Source organism: Oryctolagus cuniculus, chromosome 14, assembly GCF_051225735.1.
Source record: "Oryctolagus cuniculus isolate XC-2025 breed Fujian yellow rabbit chromosome 14, ASM5122573v1, whole genome shotgun sequence".
Lineage (NCBI taxonomy): Eukaryota > Metazoa > Chordata > Mammalia > Lagomorpha > Leporidae > Oryctolagus > Oryctolagus cuniculus.
In genome coordinates, this window is record NC_142880.1 from 58383734 (window position 1) to 58409579 (window position 25846).

The 25846-nt window shown below is 51.2% G+C and overlaps 2 protein-coding genes across 27 annotated transcripts in view; one reads left to right on the forward strand and one right to left on the reverse strand.

Moving 5' to 3' along the window:
* Positions 1–24305, forward strand: part of PDZD2 (PDZ domain containing 2) — a 403443-nt gene extending 379138 nt beyond the window's left edge. For all 26 annotated transcript variants that reach the window (XM_017344664.4, XM_051853842.3, XM_051853843.3 and 23 more), the window contains 6 exons: positions 4869–8556; positions 9878–9995; positions 14652–14753; positions 16186–16429; positions 17364–17498; positions 21687–24305. In XM_017344664.4, the coding sequence (XP_017200153.4) occupies positions 4869–8556; positions 9878–9995; positions 14652–14753; positions 16186–16429; positions 17364–17498; positions 21687–21853 (4454 nt within the window). In that variant the 3' untranslated portion in view covers positions 21854–24305. The remainder of the gene's footprint in view (positions 1–4868; positions 8557–9877; positions 9996–14651; positions 14754–16185; positions 16430–17363; positions 17499–21686) is intronic.
* The window catches only part of GOLPH3 (golgi phosphoprotein 3), a 69178-nt gene continuing 55566 nt past the window's right edge, over positions 12235–25846 (reverse strand). Inside the window, exon 4 of the mRNA XM_089312680.1 lies at positions 12235–12859. Coding sequence (XP_089168806.1) covers positions 12654–12859 — 206 coding nt within the window. The 3' untranslated portion in view covers positions 12235–12653. The remainder of the gene's footprint in view (positions 12860–25846) is intronic.

The following is a 25846-nucleotide window of genomic DNA, read 5'->3' on the forward strand; positions in this document are numbered from 1 at the left end:
CCTCCTGCTGCATCGGCAGACTCTGGCGGTGGGGAGAACAGGATAGCCTCACCTGTCAGTTAAAAACCTGGAACCCCAGAATACCCATCCCACACCTTGATGGCTGCCCCCAGAGGGTAGAGGCTCTTGTCCCTCCACCCCGGGAGCTGCCGCTACTGCGGTTTCTGTTCTTCCAGGTTCACATTCACTCCGTGAACAGACATCAGCAGGCGAGTTGGAAGGGATTGGACTGTATTGCACAGTGTCTGAACTTTGGGGATGGAAGCAGCCCTTGGTGTCACCTTCCTCCATCTCATGGGCATGCGCTCTATGTAACGATCTCTGGAAGTTTTCTTGGAATCCATGTTCGCTTTGGCCTCAGGGTGGGAGGGCACCCACCCTGAGGGTAGGGTACAGCAGGGGATTATTTTTTCCAACTGGGACCAACATCTTCCTAACCTGCAGCCTAATGCAGAAAATTCTCCCCTTTTTGCCACTTGAGGAAGTTTTTATTCTACATAGGCAAGTCTTTCTGAATACCAAGGGTTTGTGCTTTAAGTAAATGGGTTCCTACACAGCAAGTTGTACTGTGATACACGGGGGTACTTCAGAAAGTTAATGTAAAACTGGAATCAAAAGATGTCTTTGTTGATGCCAAAATTTTGAAAATCCATGTGTTTTTTTCATAGTGTGCACTTTCTGAATCTTTGGAAGATCTCTCGAATTCAAAAACTTTAAACATAGAGACTTTGTTCTCCCACTCACCCTCTACTTTCCTGTGTTTCCTACCTGCCTTGTGTTGCGTGGTGCTGGCTAGCACTGACCTTTGTCCACTCTGGGTATCTGGGTGTTTTCTGTCAGCCTTCTCTGACCTGCCCACAGGCAATGAACCTTGACAAAGAAGCCACTGTGGGTCTCTGGCATCTACTGAGAAACCCATAAATACTCATGCCAGGAACTGATTCTGTTTAATGCACACTAATATGTATGCCAGAGTTAGTTAACATGTACTTGCCACTGAAACACATGTATTGGTTATCATTCTACTCTGTGATTATAAGGGTCCTCATTATGAAGATTGATTACTATGTTGCAGTGACATACTGGCGCCCTCCTGGGGCTTTGGGAATGTATCTGAAGTATGAAAGCACTTCAAAAAGTGCATGGGAAAATGAAATTAAAAGATAAATTTACCAGGGCAGGCATTTATCCTAGCAATTAAGACACCAGTTAGCACACTAGTGCCTGGGTTTGATGCCTGGCTCCAACTCCCGACTCCAGCTTCTTGCTGATGCAGATCCTGGGAGGCAAGTGATGGCTCAAGTAGTAGGGTCCCTGCCACCAACCTGGGAGACCTAAATTGAATTCCTGGCTCTGTCCTGGCACAGGCCTGGCTGCTGTGGGCATCTGGGGAGTGAACCAGCCAAGAGGAGAGAGCATCGTCCATGTCTCTCTCTCGCTGTCACTTTCTCTATGTCTCAAATAATTTAAAATAGTTTTCAAAGTTCATTTTTGTGCAAAAGATTTTGAAATCCGTAGTTTTCTTCATAATATGCATTTTCCATGAACTTTTTGAAGACCCTTCGTTATCTGAAGTTATCCAATCCCTGACATTTCTTCTTCTTTTTTTTTAGGGCTTCTGGCTCCTTTTTGCAGATTTTTCTCTCTCCTCCCTAATTAAGAGGCTCTCTGTGACCAGCTGGTCCTGCCGACAAGGTGACTGCTGGTAGCAGCTCTGCTTCCTTCCAATTCCGTTCCAAGCAGCTCGGCTGCTGTCCAGTGTGCAGGAAGGGTGTTCTTCCAAACACATCCTGTGTGAAGGGAAAGATCTGAGATGCGTGACGGATAAGACAAGGAACATTTTATCTTGAAAACAGTCTCCTTTTTAAACTTCCAAAATGACAGGCCAGCTAGTGGTTAAGCACCTGGGTTGGTGCCACATACAGATGTCCTGGGTTCTAATCCGAGCTCCGGATTTCTCAGGGAAGTGATCCTGGGCGTCTCTTGGGTCCCAGGCTGCCCACCCCATGCGGTTGTTGAGGGGACATTGTGAGGGTTTTCATTATAGCGTCTGGAGCACTGCTAGTGCGTAGCCTGCCTTCAGTGAGTTACACTGATGGGCATTTGTGGCAGCAGTCAGCACACTGCTGGGACACCGTATCCCGTATCACAGTGCCTGAGTTCAAGTCCTTGCTACACTTCGAATTCCAGCCTCCTGCTAATACAAACCCTGGGAGGCAGCGGGTGAGGGTTCAGGTGCTTGGGAAACCCAGATTCAGTACCAGATTCCTCACTGCAGCCTGGCCCGACCTTGGCTGTTGCTGGCATTTGGCAGCAGAAGGGAGGTCTCTCTCTCTCTCTTTCCCTTTCTCTCTCCCTCTCTTCTGTCTCTCTGCCTTTCAAATAAAATGAAAATATTTTTTAATGTAGGGTTATTTTGGTGATAAATATTTTGAAGTCCATGCAGATTTTCAGGATATGCATAGTTTCTCATATGCATTCTCGATGAACTCTTTGAAGACTCCTTTGTACGTATGAATTTCAAATTTTTTTTGCACCAGGTTAAACATGCCTTTTAATTCCATTTTCTATGAACTTTCTGAAGCATCCTCGTATAAGAACATGTATCAAAGAAATGCACCAATCAGTCTTACATTTTTCTTTTTCTTTCTTTTTGTAAAAAAGAAAAAGAAAAAGGTTGTTGGTGGTCACTAGTACCTAACCGTTTTTACTCCGTACTGCCATGAAAATGACACTGACCCTGAGCTGTTTTCTGGAGTCCCAAGACCGCTCCTAGTGGGCTTGCAGCCTGTGCCAGCCAGGAAGCTGTTCAGGTGCCACTCCCCTCAGCCCTCCATGTGCCACGGTCAAGTTGCCGTTCCTGCCGATCCTGCCATTCCTGGGTATTTAGGGGAATTCCAAATGAAGGATCACCTTGACAGGTGACATCAAAGGCTGCTTGTGTTAATGTCATCTCCCTGAAGCAAAACCCTTGTACGTTACACACTGGGCAATAAAGCCACACGGCTGACAAAAACTGCCTGTTGGGGTTTGCTCAGCGAGTACATCTGAAGCTAAAAATCAGGCTTGCAATCCCTGTCACTGCTCTCCTGCCGCATTTACTGAAAGCTGGGCTCAAGGGAGTTCAGGGAAAGGCAGAGCAGGAACGAGCGTGTGGATCTGAGGCTCGGCCTTCAGCAGTGGGCTGGGAGAGTGACACCATCTCTGTGGGTGTCCGGCATCCAGCCTTGTTGCTGCCACCTGCTCCCGACACAGAAGTCATGCCGTCAGGGTTTAGGCCAGAGTGGGCTGTGCAGCCGGCTTCCGGGGGGGTGCCTCCCTGGCTCTACCACCCATAAACCCTGCGACCTCAGACACATCCCTTCCCTGCCCTTCCATGTGGGTGCCCTAGGACTCGCCTCACCACGTTGGCAGGAAAATGAAATACCTGGAAAACTCTTAGCTTGGTTCTCTAACTCCCTCATTATTAGAAAAACTCTTAGCACAGGGCTCAGCCTGCATAATTCATTCTCTGTCTTTGACACAGGAATTGCAGGGAAAAAAATCATACACAATTAAGATGGTTTTGTGAGAGATGCAGAATGGATACAACCTGTGGGGTGGACCCACTTGTCGAACCTCCGACCCACAGTTCCTAAGCGTTGTTCTTAGGTTCTGTCTTAAGCCAGTTTCCTCCTCCCCCCCCCCCCGCCCCCGTTGCAAGTTGCTATGTGCCAGAGGTGGACTGTCCACCCAAGGGTGCACAGGGCCTTCAGAGCAGGCCCGCCCAGGACAGGCGGCCCCTCAGAGCCCCTCCCTGGGTGGCAGGACCTTCGTCCCCTTTCACGCTCCTGCTGCTCAGCTTGCATTCTGTCTTTCTCGCCTTCGTCCTCATCCTTCTCTGGCCAGACCCTGCCTTGTCTCCCTGCCGCCGGCCCTCCCATCCCTGCCAGCTCCATCAACACGCGGATCCCAGTGGCAGGGGTTTCTGTTTTCCCCACGTGGCCCCATCTCCCACGCTAAGAAGGAAGGCCCTTCAGTTCCGAGTTTGGCCTGTTCCACACGGTGCCCTCTCACTTCTTCCAACACGAGGGTAACCCACTCAGGGCCCACCGGGTGCTGGGACGGCCAAAGCCGTGCAGAAGCCACAGAACCCAACAGAACGGCCTGACTCCTGCAGCATCTGCCATCACAGAGCAGTGGGTCATCTTCAAAGGGTTCTTTAATTTTTACGGATGTCCCCGTCCATAAAAATAAGCAAAAACGAGGCGGGCATTGTGTGGTGCAGCTGGTTAAGCTGCTGCTTGTGATGCCCGCTTGCCACATTAGAGTGCCTGGGTCAAGTCCTGACTTCTCTGCTTCTGATCCAGCTTCCTGTTACTGCGCCTGGGAGGCAGCAGAGAATGGCTCTGACACCTATGTGGGAAGCTTAGATGGAGTTCCTGGCTCCTGATGCTTGCCTGGCCCAAAACCCACCTGGTGCAACCATTTAGGGAGTGAACCAGCAGATAGAAGATGCTTGCTTGCTCGCTCGCTCGCTCTCGCTCTCTTGCTCTCGCTCTGTTGCTCTGTCTTTCAAATAGATCAAAATAAAAAAAAATTTTAAAAGAAAAACAAGCACACACAAGCATTCTACAAACTAGCCTGAACTCCGTTAGGGTGTCTAAAGTACCACGGGGTGTGTGTGTGTGTGTGTGTGTGTGTGGAATGGGTGCCGTGTGATTTGGAAGGCAAGGCGGCCCACATTTTGGCTGTGGAATGTTTCTAAAAGCCCTGAGGTAACTGCACTTTTTTTTTTTTTTTTTAAACATTTGAGAGCTTTCCCGTTTCCTCATGAGATCCCCGCGTCTCCCCTACCACCTCACCTTCTGTTTGCCTTCCTCACACAGGACCGGAGCGCCCCCCAGCCCTCATCCCTTCCCCCAGCAAGGCCTCGCTAGACACCGCCAGGCAAGTGGGCCAGCCTGCATCGCCCAGGGGCTCCAGGCCCGAGTCCCAGGGCAGCTCTGCAGCCAGGCTCACCCTGGAGCGCAGCACGTCCCCAGGGGGAGCCAGCTCACCCCACAGCACCTGGAAGGCGGCTGCTCCCCAGGAAGTAACTTCAGCTCCGGCCCTGCTATCCCCAGACCTCAGCTCCCAGGAGACGACGCCAGGTAACCTGAGCAAGGCTGCGGGAACCACAGGACAGCAAGCCCCGGAAGGCTCCCAGGAGGCTGCAGTGTGCGACGGCACAGACTCCCGGTCAGTGAGGACACCACAGGCCAGCCCGCCCCTGCCGCTGACCCCCGACAAGGCCAACAGCCATGGGGATGGAGTCTTGGGCCACTGCTGCCTTCTGGGGAGCAGAGAGAGCCCCGTCACAGACATTGACAGATTCATCAGGGAGCTGGAGGCTTCCAGAGCAACCTCCCAGTCCTGCCCTCCAGGGGGACCTGAGGGCCCCCAGGGCGGCCCGCCAGCTGGAGCCACAGCGGGCAGTCCCCCCAATGCAGAGCCAGTCCCAGGCGAGCGGACGCCCTCCCCCAGGAGGGTCTGGGCTGCCGGGCCCGCCCCGCCCCGGGAGTGGGCCTCCCAGCCTTCGGTTTTGGATGCAATCAACCCCGACAGACATTTTACTGTGAACAAGAACTTCTTGAGCAACTACTCGCGAAACTTGAACAATTTTTACGACGACAGCCTCTCCCTGTCGGGCCCGGGAGACAGCACGGAGCCGTCTCTCTCCTCCATGTACGGGGACGCTGAGGACTCGTCCTCGGACCCCGAGTCGCTCCCTGAGGCCTCGCGGGCGCCTCCTTCTCCCAGGTCTCCTTGCGAGGAAGAGACTGCGGGGTCGGAAGAGGAGCAAATCGAAATCTGCTCCGCAAGCCGCGCCCCCGCCGCAGCACCGGCAGGTGCTCGTGCGCCCTGCCCCGCCGTGGCCCGGGTGCTGCCCCTGAAGCCCAGTGTTCTGAGCGCCTCCGTGGAAGGCCCGTGGGAGCGAGGGGCCTCGCCCTCGCAGGTCCCCAGCGCTGCCCGGCCGGGCTCCCCCCCTACTTCACAGCAGCACCAAAGTCACACAGACGTGAGCGTTTCTCCCAGAGCCCCGGAGGTCACCGGCGGGAGCCCGGCTGACGCTAAACTCGAGGGACATTTGCACGACCTCCCCGCCGCACCCAGCTCCCCACACATGGTAAACGGCTTGGAACGTGACCTGCTGGGTGCCGGAACCTCAAATAAGCAAGAAGCCCCCTCCGGTGTGGCTGTGCCGGAGACTGCAAACCGACACTTCGAGAATCATGGCGACTTCCTGCAGAAACCCAAACTGACCTGCAGGAGGCCCGTCGTGGCCTGGTTTAAAGAAATAAACCGAAACCACCTAGGTGCGCACCCGCAGAGCAAGGCCGAGAAGGAACCAGCCACGATGCCAGCCAGAAGCCCCGAGTCCAGAATTCTGAGCTTCAACCACAGGAGGGGGGCTGCTGGGCCTCACAGCCCCCCTCCGCTGAAAACGAACCTTGAACCTAAGGAGCCGCCTCGGAAGAGCTCAGTGGAGACCCTGTGGAGCGCCTGTCAGAAGTCCAAGTGCGGGCCCAGGCTGAAGGGGCTGGGCGGTAAAAGCAAGAGCAAGGTGGGCTCCGATGGCACCGCCAACGGCTCTGCCAAGGACCACCGGAAAGCCCTGCTTTCCCCCCCGCCCGCCCACAAGGTGCTTTCCAGGGGAGCGTGCCAGCGGCTCCTCGGAGCTGACCATGAGGGGCCCGACGGAGCCGCCGCAGCCTCCCCCCAGCCTCCCCGGGCGGCCGCCGGGCCACTGAAGCTCTCAGCGTCGGACTCGAGCATCCAGGCCTTCGCCCAGCCCCTGACCTCTTCCAAGACGACCCCCATGGCTGCACACTCAGACCCCAGTGGAGGCTCCCCGGCTACCCCCAGCTCTTCTAGGGGTGGGGAGGAAAGCCAGGTGCCCCGAGCTGACCCCGCGCCAGCGACTGCCACCGTGTCCGCTGCAGGCATCAGACACAGCAAGCAGCACGTGGAGAGCCACACAGACCTGGCCTCGGACGCCACACAGCCCAGAGCAGCTGGTGACAGAGGGAGCCGAGGAGTCGCTGGCGATCCCCCGGGGGTCCCCGGCCAGCTACAGACAGCCGAGGTCACTTCTGAAAGAATACCGAAGGGCCCATGTGGTGACAAGTCAGCTGCGAGGGACCGACAGGGAGGGCTCTCGGCCCAGAGCAAGAGTCAGGACAGGAGTGAGACCAGACTCTGCCCCAGTCACCCAGCCTCTCCCATGCCTTGTGCCTCCCAGGCGGAGCAGGAAGCACAACCATCGCTCACTGTGGCCAAACCTGCTTCCCCCTGCTCCCCACGCGTGCCTGCAAAGACGGCAGATCCTTCCAGCCAGGGAACCCCGAGCCAGACGCAGGACTCCCCAGGGATGCCCCACAGCGGCATAGCCACGGGCCCTGCAGGGGAGGACCCCCCCTACTTCTTGCCCAGGCCAGCAACCAGGACCTATTCCATGCCGGCCCAGTTCTCCAGCCATTTCGGACGGGAGGGTCACTACTCCCCGCACAGCCCAAGGCGCTCCCCTCGGGACGGCCAGGTCCCCGAGCCACAGGCAGCCAAAGGCGTTGTGCTCGGCCTGGCTAACGGACAGGGCGTGTGTGGTGCAAAGCTGCTCCAGGAGGCGTCCAGGGGCCTCCCGCCAGCAGACGAGGGGGACGCCACCGCAGGCCGTGAGACCAGGTATCTGGTCACTGACAAGATCAAAGTCACCAGAAGACATCATCACTACTACGAGCAGAACTGGCCCCAGGAATCTACCTCATTTTTTTCCGTGAAGCAGAGGATCAAGTCTTTTGAGAACCTGGCCAATTCTGACCGGCCCGCAGCCAGGTCGGCGGCATCCCCGTTCTTATCGGTGAGCTCCAAGCCTCCCATTGGGAGACGGTCATCCGGCAGCATTGCCTCGGGGAGCCTGGGCCACCCCGGAGACCCAGCAGCAGCAGCAGTGAGGTCGCTAAGACGCAGCCTGAGCTCCTGCAGTGAAAGCCAAAGTGAAGCCAGTGCCCTCCTCTCCCAGACGACCAGGTCCCCATCCAGCGTGACGCTGACCGTCTCCCGGCAGACCCTGCCGGAGCCCAGCAACAAAGACCCCGATTCAGACCACAAGAAATCAGCCAGTCCTTCGGGCATCCCCACTGCAACGGTGACCCCGGCCTCGCCCGTCAAGAGGAACAAGTCCTCTGTGCGCCATGCCCAGCCCTCACCCGTGTCCCGCTCCAAGCTGCAGGAACTGCGAGCCCTGAGCATGCCCGACCTGGACAAGCTGTGCAGCGAGGGGTACACGGCAGGGCCCACCACCGTGCTCTTCAAAACCCAGCTGGAGATCGTGCCCAGGAGGGCGCTGGGTGCCACCGCTGGAAGCCTCTCAGACCGGGAGGGATCTGCCGCCCCTTCGAGTCCTGGCGAGCGTGGAAGGGGGGCCTGTCCAGGAGGAAGCAGCCCTACAGCCGGGGAGCCTGAGGCCCCCGCTTCAGCCAGTGATGAGCAGGACACCACCCCGGATCCACCTCGTGGAAAAGGCTGGTCGGTTAAGTGAGTATCTGCCTTAGTTATTACTTATTTACGAAAGAGGCAGGGAACCACAGGAGCTCCCGTGCGTGGGTCCATTCCCCAAACGCCCACGCCACGAGCCGGGAACCCCAGTACCTGAGCCATCACTGCTGCCTGCCAGGGTCTGTGTTAGCAGAGCTAAAGTACCCCAGCATGGGACCTGAGAGTCTTAACAGGCGTCTCCGCCACTAGGACAGGACCCTCCACCCCGTTTATTTATTATTCTTATAGCTCTTTACTGTTTCATGAGGTTCTTTACCCAAGATCTGCTCACGTTTATATCAGCGTCTGAGAGGTGATTTTCACCTTTGTAAACTTGGTTTTATTTATTAATCACTATTTGAAAAGCAGAGAGAGACCTTGCAACTATTGGTCCACTTTCCAAACACCTGTAATAGCAAGGCCTGGGCCAGCCCAAAGCCAGATGTCCCATATGGGCAGCAGGAACCCAACCATTTGAGCCACCACTGCCACCTCCCAGGGTGCGCATTAGCAGGAAGTTGGAATCGGGAGCAGAGCAAGGTCTCAGACAGACACATGGGTTAGGAGACGCAGTCCCTAACTGCTCCGCCACACACCTGCTTCCTCCTCCATTCATTTAAATAACCTTGCTTCACTTTGGGATAGTTTTAGATGAATAGGAAGGTTGCAGATAGTGCAGAATGCCCCTGGGCCTCTCGCCCAGCTCTCCCAAGTGTTGACAGCCTGCATAGCCACAGTCCCTTTGTCTGCACGTTTAACACTACTGTTAACCAGCTACCAGCCCTGTGCAGATCCCGCTGAGATCCAGCAGTGTCCTTTTCCTAATCCAGGCTGGCACACTGCACTTTGCCCCCTGTGTTTTTTATCGTCATGACTAGAAAAATCAAAAGTGCCTGCAAGGGAAACATGTTTGCAAAATGTCACCCTAAGAGAAGGTGGCACCCAAGTGACAGCAACACATGGGGCAGGGGCGGGCTCACTTCAGGGAGGAGCTGGGCCTGAAGGTGGCTGCAGTAAACATCTTTTATGGTCTCTCACTTGAGCCTTCATATTCAGTGCTTATCAGAGACATGCTGGGCTCTGGCACTGGGCCCCTAACGTCTGGAGCTCTCCGAAGCCACGGCACTGCCACGCCCAGTGAAGCTCGTTCCCATTTGGCATCCAGGCTCGCTGGATGCGTCTGGAGTGGGAGTTATGGCCAGAGAGAGCAGGAAGACCAGGAAACCCCTGTCACGAAGCGAACGAGCATCTGAGATGCATCTCTGCAGAGGGTCAGCCCGCTGTTCTCACCGCCATTCACCCATGTGTTTCTGTCACTTAGTTTGGATCAACTTCACGTCTCGGCGGGGGACCAGGAGAGAGTTCAAGCCGTTTTGTCTTCAGTGGGGTCAAAATCCACTGTCCTAACTCTCCTTCAGGAAGTGAAAGCACACTCAGAGGTGAGTGAGGCAACGCGCACGTGGGAAGGTGAAGCCGTGATGGGGCTGGTGGCCAGGTGTGCGCCACCAGCTCAGCCAGCGCAGGAGGGGCCTCCGAGAGTCCTGCAAGGGCTGCCCTGGGCCGCGAGTCCACAGCTCAGGTGGCTCTCGCTCCCCTTGCGGCTGCTGGCTTCAGAAGCCAGGCCTGGTCTTGAACATTCAGTGCCCCAACTAGGGTCACTGCGGTTTTAGTCGCCCAGCAGCAACCGGTTACCGTTCTCCGTGCCCCACGTTCGCAGTTTGGCCGTAGAGGGTCCTCTGCGGAACTGGACACCTTGGAAATGCTGGAGAATGACCATGAGGAGTGGGGACATAAACTAGCCACGGGAGCCACCTGCTGGTGACAGAGAGTTAGGTCCCTGAAGCCTGAGGTAGCAGTATCTGAATCTCAGAGGGAAAGACCAAGGAGAGACTTAGAAATAGCAAAAGCAGTCTTTAAGATGTATCTATTTATTTGAAAGTCGGAGTTACAGAGGGGCAGTGGCAGAGAGAAGTCGGTCTTCCATCCACTGGTTCATTCCCCAGTTGGCCGCAATGGCTGAAGCTGTGCTGATCCAAAGCCAGGAGCCTCCTCCAGGCCCCCCAACATGGGTACAGGGGCCCAAGACTTTGGCCATCTTCCGCTTTCCCAGGCCATAGCAGAGAGCTGGATCGGAAGTGCAGCAGTCAGGACATGAACCAGTACCCATATGGGATGCCAGCACTGCAGGTGGTGGCTTTACCCACTATGCCACCGCACCAGTCCCAAAAAGTCTTTTTTAAAATATTGGATTCATGGCCAGCGCCATGGTTCACTTGGCTAATCCTCTGCCTGCACCCCAGGTTCTAGTCCTGGTTGGGGCACCGGATTCTGTCCCAGTTGCTCCTCTTTCATTCCAGCTCTCTGTAGCCTGGGAGGGCAGTGGAGGATGGTCCAAGTCCTTGGGCCGTGCATCCACATGGGAGACCAGGAGGAAGTGCCTGGCTCCTGGTTTCGGATTGGCACAGCACCAGCTGTAGCAGCCATTTGGGAGGTGAATCAACGGAAGGAAGACCTTTCTCTCTGTCTCTCTGTTTAACTCTGCCTGTCAAAAAAAAAAAAAAAAATGGATTTCAGGCCTGGTGGTGTGGTGTGGTGTGGTGTGGTGGGTAAAGCTGCCACCTACAGTGCTGGCATCCCATATGAGTGCCGGTTCTAATCCTGGCTACTCCACTTCCCATCCAGCTCCCTGTTACTGCACCTGGCAAAGCAGTAGAGGATGCCCCAAGTGCTTGGACCTCTGCTACCCATGTGGGAGACCTGGAAGAAGCTTCTGGTTGAGCTCTTGACTTTGCTGTCATCTGAGGAGTGAACCAACAGATAGAAAATCTATCTCTTCCTCCTCTCTCTGTAGCTCTTCCAAATATGAAGAGTTTTTCTTTTTTATTATTTATATGAAAGGCAGAGCAACAGACTGGTTTACTCCCCAGAGGCCACAGTTCTCTGGGCTGGGCGAGGCTGAAGCCAGAAGCCTGGAACTCCATCCTGTCCTCCCATGTGGGTGCAGGGACCCAAGTTCTTGGGCCATCTTGTGCTGCTTTCTCAGATTAGCAGGGAGCTGGACTGAAAGTGGAATAGGTGGCACTCAAACAGGTATAGGACACTAGAGTCACAGCCACTGGTCTCCCAACAGCGTTTCTTTAGTGGTAATGCTGGTGGATTACAAGTGTCATCCAGGAATACTGCTTCAGCAATTGAGCTCTCGCCCAGAGGAGCCGTGAGGTTTCTGAGCTAAGCAGCAGCCTGGGGATCTAAGAAGCTGGGTGGGAGCTCAGGAAACAGGGTGGATCGGAGACCCACAGCATCCATTCTGAGTCTGAAGCCCCCTGGGTGGGTCTCAGGATTGCATGCACAGAGGATGCTTTGTCATGGACTCATTGAAGAGGAAGCCAGCACTTCTGACCTGCGGTCGCGGTCTCAACAGTGGCACGGGTCTTCCTGCTTTGCCAGGCCCCTTCTCCTGATGTTTTGGTCTTAGATAAAATGTAAAAGGAGGAAACCAAGAGTCGCAACCAAGCTTACACGTACGACGCACACTGTCAGGTGTCAGGGGCCACGGAGTGGAGAGGGAGGGAGTGTGGACAGGATGCTGAGTGCTGCCTGTGTTTAATGCTGATTCACCACTAGGCAAGTGCTTTGCTCTGGGGCTGAAGGTCACCCGTATTAACCAGAATGCACCTCTCTTTCCCTTTCTTTTATTTATTTTCTTTGAAAGGCAGAGAGAAAGAGACAAGCTAGACAAAGGAAAAGCTTTTTCATCCATAGATTCATTCCCCAAATATCCACAACAGCTAGGGCTGGACCAGGGACCTGAAAGTCACTCTGGGTCCCCTACGTGGGTGGCAGGAACTCAAGTACTTGAGCTGCAGCCCCCAAGGGTGTGCATTAGCCGGAAGCTGCATGGGAGCTGGGGCTCAGGTATCTGGTACAAGATGTGGGCATCCCAGGCTGCACCTGAACCACTGTGCCAAACACCTGGCCCTGTTCTTGTCTCCTTACTGTCTTTAGTTGACTTCAGAGAGGAGCCTTGAGTGGAGACATCCTCACTGCTGTCTTCTCACCAGACGTTTCCTGCCCTGCTTTCCCCAGAAGTGTGGTTTCTAGGTGCTAAAAATAGAAGCGCAAAAGCTATTTCCTATGGTGCTGTGAGAGAGGGAAGGGAGACCTTCTGACTTGCACGTGCCCAAACCCTGAAGCGTCCTCTTCTCCCAGCTGCTCTGGTGCCCCAGTGCTGTCCCCAGCTTCTCCGAGGGGCCACATTTGGCCTGACCATCAGCTGCCGGTGCATTTGTGTCCTCAGACACCACTGGAAGAAAATAAAGGTGAAATGTGATGGTAACATGTTCTGGAATGCACGAGAGTCCCACTTTCGAATGTCCTGTTTCTCTGCACCCATAAGACATCTAAATATCTAAGAAGTACTCATATTTCAGCGTCACGTTACCCTTCCCCCAGAAGCTGGGTAACAGTCATGGACGAAGCTATGTGTTTCCATTTTTGTTTAGAGAAATAGTCATCGTCTTTCTCTCCATGGGTCCATGACTAAGCCAGTTATGAGGGTACTTCATAAAGTTTCTGGAAAATGGAATTAAAAGGGCAGTTTATTCTGGACCAAAAACATTTTGAAATTTATACACATAAAGTCTTCAAAAGCTTTATAAAAATGCATTTTATGAAAAAAAGTACATGGGTGCCAAAGGTTTTTGCACCAAAATAAATATCTTTCATTCCCGTTTTCCATGAACTTTCAGAACTATGTACCTTTGGATGGTTAAAGGCACCCATGAAATCAACATCCAACCTCCCCAAGTTCTACAAGACATTCTGGTTTCAGCATATGGGACGCTGGTTTGAATGAACATCTTTAGAGAGATTTAAAATGAGTCCTATGGCTTACCAATAAAACTAAACACATTTTTAAAAATATCATTGGGGGCCAGCAGGGTAAGCCACCACCTTCAATGCCAGCATTCCATTTATGAGCCAGTTCAAATCTGGACTGCTTGCTTCCAGTCCAGCTCCCTGCTAATACACCTGGGAAGGCAGCAGAAGATGGCCCAAGTGCTTGGGCGCTTGCCACTCACGTGGGAGACTCAGATGGAGTTCTTGGATCCTGGCTTTGCCAGGCCCAGCCGTAGCTGTTGCAGCCATTCGAACGAGCACATAGAAGGCTGTGTCACTGACTTAAAGATGGGCTTCTCACTCCAGCAATCAAAGTTGATTTTCTGTCCATGTTTCGCTTTTTCTCATCAAACCAGTCCTTAAGGTTTGTTAGATTCTTTTCCTGTTGCTGTTTGAGAACACCTTGAAGTGATAGAATAAAGTCACCTGAAACTTAGCAACACAGATCTTTAAACACGGCTGAATCGTATCTGGTGTGTAGTGAAGGAAGCCAAAGTTCATGGTACTCAGCCCGGCTAATCTTTCACTTTAAAACCCTTGGTTCCAAGCTATGTTTCACTATGTTTGGGACACAGGACCGTCACATTGTTTAACCCCAGGAGACGACTAAGAATGCTGCAGTCTGAATATGGGTTGACAATTCACTTTAAATCCCTTGGTTCCAAGCTATGTTTCACTATGTTTGGGACACAGGACCGTCACATTGTTTAACCCCAGGAGACGACTAAGAATGCTGCAGTCTGAATATGGGTTGACAATTCACTTTACCATGTTCTGTATTAAGTCCAATAACCCAAGCCTGGAGAAAGGGGGAGTGAAGCACTGGGCCTTAGTGTGCTTTTGTCCTGCCTCTCAACACCGTCTGCGGTCACTGACACTGGCTTTGCTAATTGTAGATCAAATGATTCCCTTTGTGGTCAAATTACGCGCTAGAATCAGATTTGGGAAGACAGGATGTGGCACCCCAATGACTTGAAGACTCAGGAATTCCCAATCGACCCTACCCCATCCTGGTTCCTGTCCACCTACGCTGTGGTTCTCCAGCCCCGCCCAGAAGGGATACAGGATCCGGTGACGTGGGGCTCCTCTGACGATTCTCGGAGAACTGGACAATCACGGGTCAGAGGCAGATTCACAGCACAGCTTCCTTACTCTTGGCACAAGAAATATAATTTTTTTCTGCCTCTTTTCACTAGAATAAAGAAGATGTTTGCTTCATAGTCTTGAATAAAAAAGAAGGCTCAGGTCTAGGATTCAGTGTGGCAGGAGGAACCGACGTGGAGCCCAAATCAGTCATGGTGAGTGACGATGCCATGAAGCTGACAGGAAAACCTTCCTTCATCAGCCTCAGGATTCGATCAGCGCACAGATTCCTATCAGTGGAGTCAAAGACTGCTGGATTTTGTTCCCTACTCCCAACAAAAAGAAAATGGGGAACATAGTATGCTAAAGTGTTACTGATAACTTTTTTTTTATTTTGGGATATAGGGGCTGGCACTGTGCATAACGGGTAAAGCCATTGCCTGCATCCCATATGGCTGCCAGCTGGAGTCCCGGCTGTTCCACTTCCAATCCAGCTCTCTGCTATGGCCTGGGAAAGCAGTCGAAGATGGCCCAAGTCCTTGGGCCCCTGCAGCCACATGGGAGACCTGGAAGAAGCTCCTGGCTGTGGATCAACCCAGCTCTGGCTGTTGTGGCCTTTTGGGGAGTGAACCAGCAGATGGAAGACTTCTCTCTCTCGACCTCTCTGTAACTCTGCCTTTCAAATAAATAAATAAATCTTTAAAAAAAGAAAAAAAAAAAAGATCTTCCATTCGCTGGTTCACTCCCCAGATGGCCATTAATAGAGCTTCATCCAGGCAGGTCTCCCAGGTGGGTGAATCCCAAACATTTTTGCCATCTCCCACTGTTTTTGCCAGGCAATTAGCAGGGAGTCTCTCCCTCTCCCTGCTACTCAAATAAATAAATAAATAAACCTTAAAAAAACAGTACAGATGCTTGTACTGACATCTGTAATTCTGTGCCCTACACTGTATATGTGGTTTTGACAAATCAAGTATTTGGTTAACTTACAGAACTTGCCAGTAGAAAGTTTCTTTACCAAGCCAGTGTTGTGGCATAACAGGTTGAGCACCCCCAGCAACACCAGCATCCAGTATAAGCACTGGTTCGAGTCCTGGCTGCTCCACTTGCAATCTGGCGTTCTGGTTTTTTTGTTTTTAAGATTTACTTATTTGAGAGGCAGAGAGAGAGGTCTTCCACCTGCTGATTCACTCCCTGAAATGGCCACAGCGGCCAGAGCTGGGCCCATCTAAAGCAAGAAGCCAGGAGTTTCTGGGTCTCCCAAGCACTTGGGCCATCTTCCACTGCTTTCCCAGGCCACAGCAGAGAGCTGGATCAGAAGTGGGGCAGCTGGGACTTGACCAGCACTCATATAGGTTGCTGGCACTACAGATGCTGAACTTACTATGCCACAGCGCCAGCCTCCCAGCTCACATGCCTGGAAATACAGCCGAAGTCCTTGGATCCCTGCACCCACGTGGGAGATCCAGGCTTAGGCCTGGCCCAGCCCCGGCCATCTGGGAAATCAACTGGCGGATAGATCTCTCTCTCATTGCCTTTTAAAAGAAATCAATTTAAACAAAAAACCAAAAAGCTCCTTTAGTGTGGACCTGCAGTCACTCCCTGGCGTTGACTGGAGTCCTGTTGTCCCCTTCTGTCTCGTCCCAGGTTCACAGGGTGTTTTCTCAGGGGGCGGCTTCTCAGGAAGGGACCATGCGCCGAGGGGATTTCCTTCTGTCAGTCAACGGCACCTCACTGGCCGGCTTAGCCCACGGGGACGTCGTGAAGGTCCTGCACCAGGCACAGCTGCACAGAGACGCCCTCGTGGTCATCAAGAAAGGGACCGAGCCCCCCACGGCCAACGGGAAGGGGTCGTTATGCAAAAAGACCCTGTCCCTGGAGCCTGGAGCCGGTAAGACGCCCGTTCCTCGGCCAGCACGGTGCGAGCAGCTGGCACACAGAGCAGATTCTGGCTGAACATAAAGGAAAACGCTGGCTAACTTCTGGGTCAGAAAACTTGAAATGTTAAGTCCAGTGTTGTTGGATGCTTCTTGTAGAAGCAGTGCTACCCTCATAAGGCTGGGGATCTGGTGTTGCAGGGACAGACGGTGATGCGTGACAGCAATCACCTGCGATTCCCAAGGGTGATTCCTGTCCCCACTGAGACAGGCACTCCCAGTGTGCGGCTTCCCAGGAGCAGTCGGGGGCTGTGTTTGTGTGGGGAGCAACTGAGACTAGGCAAAGTTACTGGAATTAAGACTTATTCTATGCATCTGCTCTCCCACAATATGGTGCTGGGGAGGAGTAAACTTCTACGCAGCTGCCTCTCACCAACTTGACAAACTGCAGGAGCTGATCCTGCTCCTGATTGGAGGAGAGCAGCGTACTCGGCGTGTGGGTAGCAGAGTTGGGATTGGTGGAAGAGGACCATAAAGGAGGAGAGAGACAATATGCACGAGGAACATCTAAGGGGAACATCTATCTGAAGGAACACCTGTGCAGCCCCCGAGAGAGCCGGCCGGCGGTGTGCCGCTCCCCCGCGGAAGTGGGGAAAGTGGCTAGGGGGAACCGCCCTTCCACGGAGGTGGAGGGACGGCAGCCAACCCGGGAAGAACCAGCAGCAAACCCGGGGAGGGCCGAGCAGACGAAAGAACAGCGCAGGGTCCTGTGTCGTTCCTCCGCGAAGAGGGGGAGCGACATGTTTGCAGGAACACAGCCACAGGGCAGCTCCCTGCGGAGCCTGCCTGGACACTGGGCGCAACGATTGTTACGGGGACATCCAGGCAGCGGGGAGCCTGTGGCACCAGGGGGCATGATGAGCAGCCGTGTTGTTTCTCTCTGCACAGGGAGGAGCGGAGCCGCCCACGGGGCCCTGTGCGTTGAAGTGCTGAAGACCTCGGCAGGGCTGGGACTGAGCGTGGATGGAGGAAAGGCGTCCGTGTCTGGAGATGGGCCCCTCTTCATTAAAAGAGTCTACAAAGGTACATGCTGGACAGCTCAGGCCGCCTCCTTCCATGTGTGTCCCAGTGACAAGCGCAGGCCTTTAAAATAGATATGTATTTCAAAGGCAGAGTGAGAGAGAGGTTTTCCATCTTTTCCAATGCTTACAACCAGCTGGGTTGGGCCAGGCTGAAGCCAGGAACCTGGAACTCCCTTCAGGGCTCCCCCATGAGTGGCAGGGATCCAAGGACTTGGCCCATCCTCCACTGCTTTCCCAGGCCATAAGCAGAGGGCTGGATGGGAAGAGAGCATCCCCATATGGGATGCTCGCGCCACAGGTGGAGGCTTAGCCTACTACACCACAGTGCAGGCCCCAGGCGGTCTTCCAAAGTCTCTTCAGCTTCTTGAACAATTAACGTAACTGTACCAACTATATGACATATGCCAATATACAATCACTCTCACAAATGGATCAGAAACCCACTTAGAGAATATAAGAGTATATCAGCAAATAGTAAAGTCCATTTTTCTTGGCTAAGGGTTGCATTTGTTTGTAATGATCACATAGTGACCCCACAGCATATTTTTAAAATCAGTATTAACAGGAAAAAAGTTTTTAATGTACATTTCTATTTTAAAAAGCAAAAACCTCCAGGTGTCTCTTGGCAGAAGTGCCATATTTTTAAGAGACTTCCCTGGTGCTGGAGCTGCTGAGCTCCAAACATCTATTAGAAAAGATAAAGGGGTCAGCTCTGTGGCAGAGCTGGTAAGGCCACCACCTACAATGCCAGCATCCCATGTGGGCGCTGGTCCGTGTCCCAGCTGCGGTTCCCTGATCCAGCTCCCTGCTATGCACCTAGGAAAAGCAGCAGAAGACGGCCAAGTACATGGGCTCCTGTACCCACGTGAGACACCCGGAGGAGGCACCTGGCTCAGCTGTGGCTGTTGTGGCCATGTCGGGAGTAAACCAGCAGATGGAAGATCTCTCATTCCCTTTGACTCTGCCTTGCAATTAAGTAAATTCTTTTTTTTTTTTTTTAAAGTTTGATGTTTAAAGGATTTCTTTTAAAAGATTTATTTATTTATTTGCAAGGCAGAGTCAGAGCAGGAAAGACAAGTCCTTAATCCACTGGTTCATTCCCACAATGGCCAGGTTGAAGCCAGGAGCCTTCCCCAGGTCTCCCCAGTGGGTGCAGGGAACCAAGCACTCAGGCCATCTGCTGCTGCCTTCCCAGGCACATGGGCAGGGAGCCTGATCAGGAGCAGAGCAGCTGGGCCTCGAACCAGTGCCCATGTAGGATGCAGGCATCGCAGGCAGAAGCCTAACCCGTTCTGCCACATGCCAGCCCCATAAATAAATCTTTAGCAGTCTCGTTTATCTTTTTTTTTTTGTTAATTACCTAGGTTGATCAGTCTATGCTGTATGGCGTGTTGAGAGAGTGCACTGGTACTCCACAAAAACATAAAAGTAGCACATTAATCTAAAAAATAAAAATTTTCTTTGAAGAGTAAAAGAATTACATATTCTCCTAGAGCCCGTCCATGAAAACAATAGGTCATTATCTTTAACGCCCTTTATGAAAGGACACTGTCACTGGTGCACTTGTGAAACTATTTCTCCCTTCCTCAGGATGCCAAATAACTCAGCAGTACACTAAGCCACAAAGAAGGCAAGTGGCATAAAAACTGGAAATGTACGAGCGCAATTTGCCATTACTGGCAAACTATGTTTTTCCTGACTGGAAGAAAAAAAATTAAAATAACCTAATACCAGGCCAGTGTAAGTAGTTCACCAATGCAGGTGAATTCACAGCCAGCACACAGGAGCCACCACCACTGTAAAATGACTTCATGAACATAAACAAAAACATGGCTGTTTTAGAAAGCACGTTGAGTCATCACGCACCGTTGACGACGGGGACAAATCCCATACCGTGGTTGGCCGAGTCTGCCTTCGTGCAAACACCATTGAGTATCCTTGTGCAAGCTAAAACAGACATCACTGGGGGACGTCACCTCTGCAGGGCAACTATCATACATGCGACAGCACTGACCACGGCATCACTGTGTGACACCTGACCGTACAATGTTGATGACATGACTCAGAGGCTGAGCCCATCTAGAAGACATCTGCCGTGAATTTAACCAGCAAACGGTTATGTCCAGAAAGTGTAGAGAACTATAGTTCAATAAAAAACATACAAAATAAAGAGAAAATTTGGGTAAAGAAAGCAAATAGAAAATTGACCAAAGTTAAAACCTAAATGCTCAGGAAACACAGGAAAAGGATTTCAACCTTAAATTAGTTATTGGGTGGAAATTACAGTAACTATTCGGAATCTGCTTTGTAATTCATCAGGTTGGCCAGACACAGCTCTGAGGCTGCGGTGGGGAAAGCGTGCCATCTCTCTGGTGGAAGGAGTGTACCTCCCACCCAGGGATATATCTGGTTGCGCTCATTAAAATGCAGGCTATCAGACAATTTAAATTTCTGCCTGTGGCCAAATGATAGATGAGATATATTCATAAAAGGGAAGGTTACATAGCAACCAAATAAATAAATCAGGTGTTTAACTGGAACCAGCACACAAACAGGAACTAGGGCAAAGTCAAGTGCAGATTCTGCACTATGAGGTACCAGTTCACAGTAACAACTGTAAGGAACCTAGGACTGTGTAACAATTATGCAAGGACAGTCCTGGGGTTGAGACGCCCACATCCCCAATTCCAGCTCCCTGCTAACGTGCACCCTGGGAAGCAACAGGTGATGGCTCGAGCACTTGAGTCCCTGCCACCCACGAGGGACCTGGACTGCATTCCTGGTGCCAGCTTCAGCCCAGTCAACCCTGGCCATTGTGGGTATTTGGGGAGTGAACCAATGGATGGGAGAAAGCTCACTTGCTCTCAAGTAAATATGTATATAAATTGCTTTTAAAAATTATAGGAAGCTTTTATGCTTTTTCCCCAAAAAAGTCTTGTAAAGGATGTTTTCTAACATCTTGTTTAAATGGAGAATCAGTGAGGATTCAGTTTGCCACCTCGTGAGTAACAATAGAAAATCCCAAATGATAGTGGTTGAAACTCCATCATATAAAAAGTCCAAAAGCTGGCACCACCTTTGGCCTGCAGAGCCCTGGTTCCTGAATGGGTCTCATCTAAGGTCCCAGTGAGGTACCAAGGAACGTGTCAGCATCACCACTTTGCTGTGAGAAATGTTTCTAACTTGCCTGAAGTGACACCGGTCAACTGCTCGGTGTGCCTCCACAGGCACAGTGGCTCAGTGTCCTCTTCCGGCTGGAATCCCCCATGTGCTTAGACCCAGGTGAATGCTCACAGAACTCTCTGGTTTCATGTGACCTGCTCAGAGCCTGTAGTAAGTATTCTAGAAGGCAACACTGGCTACACGACCATTAGTTATGTTAAGCAGCAGTGCTTTGGTCCTTCTAAAACTGTGTCCTGAGAAAGCCATTCTTTGCTCCACTACAGAGCTGCTAGGATATTGGTGAGATAGTATCTGCCTCTATCACTAACATTAAATGTTTGTGTCCTTTGGTGGGTTGAATTGGGACTTTTTGTTGAATTTATAAATATCAAATAATTAATATAAATATCAAATAATTAACAGTGACTTTTTTAAGATCTAAGGTTTGAGAAGATTTTCCTTTTAGTGCTGTTTCCTCCATAAGGAACCTCCACCTTCAGTCTCCTTCCATGTTTATGTGTGTAAAAGGAGCAGGGCTTAAACTTGTATTTTCTTCTCAAGCTCATAAATTTGCTATTACCTACACCAAGCTATAATGTAGAAATAATTAATCTCTACAGTCACAGATAGGCAGGTAATCGCAGATTCTCAGAATGTGAGTATTATTTAGAAACTGCGCTAGCTGGGTCAACTTGGACTTGGCTATCTGGATTTTAGCTGTTGCTCTCCTTTGCCAGCTTCCTCTTTATTTTGTTCTTAGTGATGATTTAAATACATTGGAAGAATCTTCCCCTTGTCAATTGTTCCTTTTTATCTTGGGTTTGAGGGGAGCAGGTTAGAGTTGATTTTTTTATGCAGTCCAATTTACTTTTGGAGCTACAATGCTTTCTGTTTCTTCCTTGGGGATATGGCCCCACCCAGAGAACACAGGCCTACCATTCAGAGACTGTTCTCGTGTCTGAGGCCACTTGGTACCTTCACAGTGGTCAGAGAAATCCCAAGCCATTGTCTGTGTTGATTCTCACAGGTGGTGCAGCTGAACAAGCTGGGACAATAGAAGCTGGAGATGAAATTCTTGCTATTAATGGGAAACCCCTGGTCGGGCTGATGCACTTCGATGCCTGGAATATTATGAAGTCTGTCCCGGAAGGACCTGTGCAGTTAGTCATCAGGAAGCATAGGAATTCCTCGTGAACTCAACCAGAACATCCTTTTCTTAGTTCCCTTCTTGCAACAACAAACGGTGGCACATAGGCGAGGACTTTAAAAATCTCTGTACTTACACGTGAAGTCTGACCTACTGTGTGTGCAGCAGCAATGAAGTTAACTCCAGAGCCCTTCCACCACCTCGGCCGGGAGGGTTCCTTTTGTTCCAGTGCCTGCTCCCCATCCTTTATGCTTGCCGATGGGGACACAAGAAGTGACAAACACCTACCTAGACCTTCACATCTCTCTTGCCACCTCTGCCAAAAAACCCAATCCTAGTGATCAGGACCTCACGTCTCAGGGTAACACAATGTCACAACTAAAAGGTTGAGAGTTTTATGTAATTTTGTAAGGAAATGACACAGTGCTTTTTGGCACATTTAGTGGGATGAGGAAACACAGGTCTGTATATGTTACCCTGAAAAAAAAATGAGACTTACAGAAGAATGAATTATGACCTAATTGTTAGGCTGAGCTCAGGAATTATCCCAAACTGAAAAAGCAAAATGCAGAAAGTACTATTTTGTAGCGAGTGTAATGTATGATGTACGATGCAGAGTTGAACTCAATGGGTTAGTGACCACCGTGAAGTGCTGATCATTTTCCATCTCTGACAGTGTAATGCATTGGTCTGTTTTACAGAATCGATGCTAAATAGCCATGAGCTTTGCTGCTTAGAAAGCACCTTGCGTCTAGTTTTTGAACTTGTCTTGAATTCAAGATTGGTCAACTTAAGAGCAGACAAAAAAAAATCGCTGGGTTTCCATTTCATGCACTCCAACTACTAATTTAAACTCAATTTTAGAACGTGAGTCTCTCTTTAGTGTCTGGATTTTTAAACATAGGCATTACTTACCACTCACAGGAGCCTACAGTGATCTCGCTGGGGCGGACCTTTTCTCTTTGGTTGGTTTCTTCTCTTTCTCAACACGCCTCAGAAATGTCACGTTTCCAAGTACTGAACCTGGACCAGGCATAATGACAACTCTTGCAGTGACTGAAGTTTTCGCTGTTTTTGTTTTCCTGTCCTGCAAAGTCTTCCTTTCGCCACAGTGTTCTCCTGCAGAGGCCTGCCGTGACGCACAGCTCCCCCGGAACGGCAGTCTGGTCCCACCGTCACGTCCTGTGTTGTCATGAAGCTGGCTCTCCCCTCTAGCGCTGTACTTTCTTTAAATTCCAAACCCTCGTCAGCTTTGTTTACCAAGATGCAGCAACGAGGAGGAAAATGGAGAAACAGGGCAAGACTCCAACAGAATGCAGGAGCAGAACTACTCAGCTTTGACGACTCAAGTCCTTGGGTGGCGCCGACCAGGCCGCCGAGTCCTGCACACCAGACAACACTGCAGCTTTACGCTGGAGATTTAACCTTCAGCTTGGCCGTGGCTGTGAGGGGCCCCGGGTCATGGAGGTTCTTCAACTGTCATCACTGGCCATCATTTTTCTAAGTGCCCATTTGTTAGAGCAGATGAGAATGAAGCACCTGGCCTGTGTGGGCCCAGGCTTCTCGTTTTCCAACAGGTAATTACGCCAAGGAGAACGTGGCACAAGAGTTAGCTGGAAGACCTGATTTAGCATCTACTTTTCACTACAGTTACAGGTAGGATACTATAGGATGTCAATGCAAGGTGCATGCTGGTTTGCTTTCTACGTCTCGGGTCAGTTCTGTCAGTTCTGTGGTTTCTGCTTTCTTGCCTAAATGATAGGAGACCCTTGGAAGCCAACACTGAAGACCATTTTCTGCCTCCACTCCTAGGCTGTGCTGTACTGAAGTGCACAGTCCATATGGACAGACAGGGATTTCTAGAGCAAGCTGGAGCAGCGGAATGTCTCCTGAGTCCCTGGTCCTCACATCTTAGAAGGGTGAGGATGCGCCCCTGGCCTCCCAGCAGGTCTTGCCAGAAGGGTCCCCCAGCTGCAAGCTGGGATTTAAGGGAAGAAGCAAAGGCTAAACTGTCTTTGACCCTACAATTAAAAGCTATTTATTTGTGCTCAGTGTTCAAGGCATGACTAGTATTTCTAATTAGTCTAATAAGCCCACCCCCGCCACCTTCTGGAGTGAACACCAATGGTATTGTCCTATGAAAACTGTCTTTGTTTGGGTTTTGTTACCTGGTCAGTCATTTGCAGTGAGTTGTGAGGTCAATGTGAATCGTAGTTGCAAGAATATAGCACCAAGGCTGAAGTGGGCTGGGCTTCCTCTCCATCTCCCACACGCATCTCACTGCATTGCACGGTTGACTTAATTGGCACCATACCTGTTGTATGATATTATACATTATCTTTTATTTATGTAAAATAAAATGCCTTATATATTAAAGAGTAAGTGCAATAATATGAAATAGCCTGTACATTTTCAAAGTGTTGTCGCTGAGTTATGTAAATCCACATCTCTATAAACTTTTTTAAGTGATTTTAAAAAAAATAAATACTCTGCTTACTACTTTTTCATTGTTCTGCATTTATATCCAGAGGGGGGAAAGGTTTTGTTAGCCTTGTGGCTAAGATGCCAGTTTAGACACCCATGTTCCATCCTGAGGCACCTGGGTTCAACACCCAGCTCTGGCTCCTGACTGCAACAACTTACCACTGCCAGTGCATATACTGAGAGGCAGCAGGTGATGGTTCAAGTACTTGGGTCCCTGCCACCTACGTGGGAAACTGAGAATGAGTTCCTGTCTCTGGTTTCAGCCCAGCCCTTGCAGACATCTGAGGATCTAGGGAGTAAATCGGCAGATGGGAGAGGATGCTCATGCTCTCAACTGTTTTCAAACAGAATGGTATTACCTAATTATTACCTAAATGAGAGATACAGAGACATCAATCTAGCCAGCTGCTCTTTCCAAGGCCATATTCAGAATCTTAAACCTCCTCCTCTCACAGCCTGCTTTCCTCCATGTGTGGTCTTGGTAAACCCTCGGATCCCTTGACAGCTGTCCATTTCTCCCGCTGCAGCCTTCCATCCCGGTCTCTATTCCCTGGACCCCACAGTCAAACACAGCCCTTCATGCTGGCTCTTAGGCTTAGCTCCCTCACCCACTGTCCTCTTACCAGGAAATCCTGGGTCTTTCTCATCTCCCTGTTCCCAGAGAACACCCCCACAGCACGGTGCTGCTGTCAGCTCAGTTCCCAACCTCAACTGAACACTCCCCTACTGCCCAGCAACTGTTTCCTTGTCAGAGCTTTTCTCATTGCTCCCACTTTCCCAAAAGCCCTCCTCGCCTTCCCCTTCCAATACGGATGAAATGGGAAACGGCTTCACCAAGTGGAATAACAATCCTCTGCTTTACTTAGGCTTTTTGGTTTTAAGTTGCAGACAGCAACCTGGAGTAGCCTGATCATGGTGGTCATGGTGGTCATGGTGGCGAGATGGCACCAGCTGCACAGCAATCCCAGAACTGGGGCCAGCAGCGACTCGGCCTCAGACTGGGCAACTCGGGAGCAGGGAGTCAGGAGTCAGGACTCTGCACCCCGCACCCACCACGGGCAGAGCCCCACGGCTGTGTGCTGCACTCCCTCCCGGTTGGCTGCCTTACCCCATTCTTCATCCCGTATGAACACGGTTTTAGCATAGTTTTGGCCCCACTTGGTATCAGAATTTCTCTCAACAGACATACAAGCTGCTGCCTGCCTGATTTTCCATGTCCCACAATTCTTCCTGGCTCAGCCCCTGCTCCGGTAGAGCTAGGAGAGAGTAGTACTTGTTTGCTTAACTCTCCTTCCTGAAACCCACAGAAATGAACACAAACTGAGGGAAACCTAAAGCCACAAACCCATTCTAGGTGGGGCACTACATAACGCCTGTAATAAAACCTAAGCCCAAAATGAACAACAAAGTGGGACCCAATTCCCTCTCAGAGCAAGCACAGTGTTCTGAGAAACACCAAACTCAACTCAGAAAAGGCAACGACAGAGTATGAGGCCATGAAGCACTCCACATCCCTCCCCTCCTGATCGCCCCCAAAACAGCAGGCTCACTCAATA